Here is a 6,236-nt window from a genome sequence, read left to right as displayed (position 1 = left end):
GCAAGAAGTACAATATAATGGCTTTCAATGCAGGGGACAGAGTCAACTGTTCAACATGGACACAGGTGGGCTTCATACTTTAACTACACCTCACAGACAAAGCTTAGGTTTTCAGTGTGACAGAGCTAGAGTTGATACGAGAAGGAAATATCAGCCAGTCTTATTAGCCTTAAACAAAAAAGAGAGAGAAAGATGTGATAAATTTAGGAATGAGTAGGGTTTTTTTGTTGTTGTTTTTTTTTTTCACTTTTTTCTCCTTTCCCCAGGCTCGCATGGAAAGAGATATGAGTGCTCGGAAGATATATGGGGAGGAAGAGACCCCTGAAGGCGCAGCAGGTAGTGAGTTTGGCAAAAAACAGCGTGAGGAAGCTCGTCGGAAGAAGTTTGGTATCGTCACGCGTGAATTCAAAGTGGAGGACCAGCCCTGGATTCTCAAGGTTAATGGTAAAGCTGGCAAGAGGTGAGTAGAGAGACTCAGAGAGACTAGATAGTTACTCTTCAAAAGTATTGGCAATACAAGATAAAATTATGTATTATAAGAGTTATTATTTAGAGAAAGGATTTTATGTGAGGAAAGTAAAAGCAGTGCAGTGCATCTCTTTTTACTGTTTGCCACCATCTGTCTTTTTTAGGTTCAAAGGTATAAAGAAGGGTGGCGTTACAGAAAATGCATCCTACTACATCTTCACGCAGTGTCCCGATGGAGCTTTCGAGGCTTTTCCTGTTCACGGCTGGTACAACTTTACACCACAGGCTAAACACCGAACTCTGACTGCTGAGGAGGCTGAGGAGGAGTGGGGCAGGTGAAGGACAGGGGTGGGTTGGGATTACTAGTGATGAAGAAAAATGAGTACTTAAAAAATAAGTACTCAGTTGACCCTAGATGTTAAATGCTTGATGTTAAGACATTCACCCTCTTTTTTTCTAGGCGGAACAAGGTGGTGAATCACTTTAGCATCATGCTTCAGAGACGTCTTCGAGAGCAGGAGCGGGGTGAGGAAGAGGAAGACGAAGGAGAAAAATCTGGGAAGAAGAAAAAGAAGGGGGGTGGAAGAGGGGGTGACCTGCGCATTCATGACCTGGAGGACGAGCTGGAGATGAGCAGTGACGACAGTGACAGCAGTATGGGGGACGGTAAGGAGAAAGATACAACAAGAAGAAACTATTGTAAAACATCTCCAGCTTTCATCTTTTGATTTTCTTCCTTCAAACACTTTGGCTTTATTGGACAGATGGAGAGAGCAAGACAAAGGTAAAAAAAGATGCTGGGAAAGGAAAAGCAAAGAAAAAGAAGCAAAAAAGTAAAGACAACGAGGCTCTGGAAGACAGTGATGACGGAGACTATGAGGGCCTAGAAGTGGATTATATGTCAGATGAAAGCAGGTGAGATCTGTTACACAGTGGCACACAAAGACTCACACTGTATCAAGAATATGTGTTTTCTTTGTGTTTGTTGTTTTATTTATGTATTTATTTTGTTCCAAATTTAGCTCAGAAGAAGAACCAGAAAAGGGAAAGCCTGTCAAAGCAGAGGAACACCCTAAAGGTCAGATCAATTTATTGTTAAAAATACTCAATAAAAGAGAAGCTATAATACACGTAAATGGACGTGTAATTGGATATTCACCCAGTCTCACACACATTCATACAAACCCTAAAGGAACACAATCTGATGGATGCATCAGAGGCGACTCAGGGTTTCAAAATGCTGATTGGTAGAAACACCGCTCTATCTTTTGTGGTACAGGCACCCCCAAACGTATGATTTTATGCATACAGTCTTAAGTCATTTACAATCTTGAAAATGACTTAGGTCTCATATAACTTAGCTCCGCATCTGGACGAACGTTATGGCCAGATACCTGCCAGGAGTGTCTAGTTTTTCACTAATCAATGTATTTAGATTGTTTCTGAATATTTATCCTTTTGTAGGAATTGATGAAGAATCTGAAAGTGAGGAAGAGAGTGAGGAGGAGAAACAGAATGATGAGGAAGCAAAAGAGGAGGAAGAGGAGGAAGAAGGGAAGAAAACTCCAGTTCAAATGGAGAAGAAGAAGAAAAAAGGTAAAAAAAAAAAAAAGTCACAACACATACTGTTGAATGGAGTATTTTAAAATGTGAGGAATGTGTGTGTATGAGTGGTAAAATTTATGTTCTTGTGCTTCACAGACAGCAGTGGAGAATCAGACAGCTCAGATGACAGTGACATCGAAGGAGAGACGGCCTCTGCTCTGTTCATGGCGGTTAGTGTGCGTAACTGAACAAATTCACATTTATTTCTTTTTAAGCCAAATTAGTTTGTAATATATTTTCCTATCATTATCATAATTAACATCAGTACCGTTGTTGCTTAATAAAATAATGGCTCGACCAGTGTGCGACCAGTTTTGTGATGCTGAAGCTTTGGAGTATTTCATATTAGTGCGGATTGTTATTCTATATTAGAATTTTTCATTCTTTGTTTGCGTTCTCATCAATTATCGTCTTTTCCTTCCTATCTCAGAAAAAACGCACACCTCCTAAACGTGCAGGTGGCCGCGGCTCTGCAGGCAGCTCCAGGACTGGTAGCCGTCCTGGAACTCCATCCTTAGACTCTGCCTCCACCTCGAACACACTCCGTGCTGCCGCCAGCAAGCTGGAGCAAGGTGATTTCTCAAAAAGCCCACACAAATGCTCAAACGTTCACAGTATAGGGTACATACGTAGATATGTGCAGGACCTTCACAAGTAGCTTTCTACTCTCAAATCTTCTCTTTTTGTTATTCCATTCCAAACAAACTTGTCTTCTCTCCAGGTAAGAGACAAGGTCCTAGCATCGACTCACCTGCTGCCAAAAAGCTTAAGATGGAGCCCAGCACCCAGAGCCCCGTTCCCTCTGGGAAGAGCACACCTCAACCCCAATCAGGCAAATCCACCCCAAGCTCAAGGTAAGGTCCAGGTTTTTTTTTTCAATACAGTTTTATAGACAAACAGTTATTTCTTCCTGTCTGTCTTACGATTCAGAAGGCTAACATAAAGACACCAATAGATATTTAATGTAGGGCTGTGCAATATGACCAAAATCTCATATCCCGATATTAAGACATCTATCGTCCGATAACGATATAAATCACAAAATTTAACATTTTCTGTAAATTCTGTAAATCTCGGGCAGCTCGACTTGCGGGAAGTGTTTCCAGCTGGGTGTCGCGTACCTGGAGTCGAGTGTTTTAACCGATGCATGAAACGATACATTTGCGGGGGAAAGCCTGTTCTAACGTTTGAGTCTAAGGTTTATTTTTTAGCACCTGACGACTCTTTTTTTGCTTCTCATCCGTAAATACTCTGCATGTGATTCAGTTTATTTTGAAAAGTCTCAACAGGATCTTGAGCTTTATTGTGAAAGGTTTATGTGGAAAATAAACAAGCGGACACACCGTGGTTTTACCGTATTTGTTGTTAACGACAACGCATAAAAACGAGCGCTTGTCTGTCTGTAGTGTGGTTATATTAAATATAAGAGAAAGAGAGAACTTTAAGAAATTAATATATCCACTACAGTGACCATCAAAATAATGAAAAAATATTGCCGTAAACAGTTTATTTGCGACACCACGAAACAAACGATAGCGTAAAATGCAACGATAGACGTTTTTATATCGTCATCCAGTATATATCGTTATATCGAACAGCCCTAATTTAATGTAAATATGAGTGTTAAACTGTATTCTTTACTTTTCATTCACCCCACAGTGATGTGCAGCTGACAGAGGAAGCAGTCCGCCGCTACCTGATCCGTAAACCAATGACCACTAAAGACTTGTTGAAGAAGTTCCAGACTAAGCGCACTGGCCTGAGCAGTGAGCAGACTGTCAACGTGCTGGCACAGATCCTTAAGCGCCTCAATCCAGAGCGCAAGAACATAAACGACAAAATGCACTTCTACCTCACTGAATAACCAAAGGAACAGAGGGATGTTGTGGTTGTAGAAGTGGTGAAGTGCTAAAACTGACCCTCTTTTGTTCAAAGGTTATAGTGTTTTCAATAAAACCCATGGAAGAATAGTCTGTACAGGTTGTTCTGTGATATGCCACAGCACAGGAAGCTAGACCCGCATTCAGCAGCAGTCTGAAATTTCACCTTAAAGCGGACTTATTTTGTCAGTTTTCTTATTCTTGAACTCCAAAACATTAAAATTGCTTTGCAAGATTTCCAGTTCAAAATATATACATGTATATTTTTTTATCTTCCACTTTGCTGTAGTGCAGTTTATCCTTTGTTTTTGCTGCCTACCACTTCTTTATAAGCGACTTTGTTTTGATTGGCTGCCCCTCCTACAAAAAAAAAAAGAAGTTGTTTAACAGGGTTCTCATTTACATCACAAATCCCAGAGAAGGAAAAAATTATGTATATAACAGAAAAGAAGGAATAGTACAATAGGTTCCCTTTAAGTAACAGACTTGTCCATGAAATTATGTTGAATGAAAAATTATTTGTTTTGACCTGATAGTTAAAACCTGATAGTTGGTTTTTTTTTTTTTTGTTTTTTTTAATTCCTTGCATAGAAATTGTTTTCTAATAAAACTATTCTTAAGTAAGGATTTGAGTTTTTGTACCTCCTCCAATGTTAAAAAAAACTTTTTGTCCTTTAAGGACACAACTGGGCACTTTTTTTTTTTTTTTTTTGTCAGTTCATCAAATCACTTGTTCCTGGAAGTACTTTAATAATATAAACAGATTTATTAAACACACTTCACATTAAACATCTAAATATGTATGTGTGTTGCTTAGAGTGAAAAGAATTCAAAGATAGCATTAAAAAATAAATGGCAGCAACTAACATTCACTTCTTACTTTGGGTGCTTGTTGTTCATGAAGTATAGTTGGGCACAGAACACGCATCGATTGTTTATTTTGTCCTCCCTCTGTAAAGACAAAGATTACCCTGAAATAGGGTGCATGCAAATATTTTTGAAAGCTCATTTGCATAACTATCAGGAAGCCAAGACTTTGTCTTTTGCAAAACCCTTTTTTGTTATGGTAGCTACAGAGTTGGTTTGCTGCTTTGTTTACTGTCCTGGGATAACCTGTATCACGTAAAAGGAAGCTGCTATTTTGACACAACTAGTAGGCAGCAAGTAACTTTATTATTTTAATGATAAAAAAGTACAGCACTTAAAACGCCAATATTGTTAAAGGGATGTAAAAGTGATTTGTGTGCAGTGTTGTCTGAGGTTTCTCATCGTCCTCATCTTTCTGTGAGAGTTTACGTAGACTGTGGTGCGATTTGAAACAAAAACGGTTCTATTGTACACCAGTTTCAAACCTTTTATTTCAAAAGGTCTTGAAAGAGTAGTTGTCAAACAATTAAATGATAATTTTTCAAACAAATGGTTTATTTAAAAAAAAAATTAGTCAGGATTTAGAGTGCAGAATGGCACAAAAACTGCACCAGTTAAAGTCTTATGGCCTCTGACTGTTCACTGCTTGGCCTGCTAGACCTCACTGCAGCATTCGATATCACTGACCAAATATTTTACGACAGAGATTAGATCACACTGTTGGTATCAAAAGTACTGTAGTAAATCACATGTATCTGATAGATTATAGTTTTTTCATGTGAACGAGGAGCCTCTTTTCACACACAAAAGCTATTCAGGGAGTTCCACAGGGTTCTGTGATGGGACCAATACTTTTTTACATTATACATGCTTTCGTTAGGTAATATTTTTTAGAAAACATTGGGTACATTTTCTTTGCTATGGAGATGATACCCATCTATCCACGAACCTATGTGATCTGGCTCCATTTATCTTAATGACCTCATAGTAGCATTTCACTCCAATAGAGCACTTCACTCTCAGACTGCAGGCTTACTTGTGGTCCCTAGGACATTTGAAAATAGAATGGGAGGCAGAACCTTCAGCTATCAGACCTCTCTTCTGTGAGACCAGCTCCCAGTTTGGAACTTTAGAAACTTCATGTCTGACAAAACATATACGTATGTTTAGATTAGGTGATCCTGAATCATCCTTTAGTTGTAATAGGTCTAGGCTGCTGGGAGGCTTCCCTCGATCTATTGAGTGCTTCTTCTTCACGCTGCTCTTTTCACTGTCTGTCTTTACACATCACTTCTGTATTTAGTCGTTAGTAATTATTAAACTCTGCCCATCACTCCTGTAGTTTACCCTTTGTCCTCTTTCTCTTTGCTCTCTTCTTTTTTCTCTCACCCCCACCCAGTGACAGCAGATGGCTGC

At 39.2% G+C, this 6,236-nt stretch overlaps 1 protein-coding gene across 3 annotated transcripts in view; it reads left to right on the top strand.

The window, feature by feature from the left end:
• Nucleotides 1–6,166, top strand: part of gtf2f1 (general transcription factor IIF, polypeptide 1) — a 10,726-nt gene extending 4,560 nt beyond the window's left edge. For 2 of the 3 annotated variants that reach the window (XM_063471643.1, XM_063471644.1), the window contains exons 4-14: nt 1–65; nt 267–460; nt 633–803; nt 929–1,134; nt 1,233–1,383; nt 1,491–1,546; nt 1,933–2,064; nt 2,170–2,249; nt 2,504–2,645; nt 2,795–2,927; nt 3,733–6,166. The exon at nt 1–65 is cut by the window's left edge and continues 8 nt beyond it. In XM_063471643.1, the coding sequence (XP_063327713.1) occupies nt 1–65; nt 267–460; nt 633–803; nt 929–1,134; nt 1,233–1,383; nt 1,491–1,546; nt 1,933–2,064; nt 2,170–2,249; nt 2,504–2,645; nt 2,795–2,927; nt 3,733–3,937 (1,535 nt within the window). In that variant the 3' untranslated portion in view covers nt 3,938–6,166. The remainder of the gene's footprint in view (nt 66–266; nt 461–632; nt 804–928; nt 1,135–1,232; nt 1,384–1,490; nt 1,547–1,932; nt 2,065–2,169; nt 2,250–2,503; nt 2,646–2,794; nt 2,928–3,732) is intronic. The other variant, XM_063471645.1, reaches the window with a different exon arrangement.
• The last annotated feature ends 70 nt before the right edge of the window (nt 6,167–6,236 follow it).

This window comes from Pelmatolapia mariae, linkage group LG4, assembly GCF_036321145.2.
Source record: "Pelmatolapia mariae isolate MD_Pm_ZW linkage group LG4, Pm_UMD_F_2, whole genome shotgun sequence".
NCBI classification, from domain to species: domain Eukaryota; kingdom Metazoa; phylum Chordata; class Actinopteri; order Cichliformes; family Cichlidae; genus Pelmatolapia; species Pelmatolapia mariae.
The sequence above is the reverse complement of the archived record's forward strand: the minus strand, read 5'-3'. Positions and strand labels throughout refer to the sequence as shown.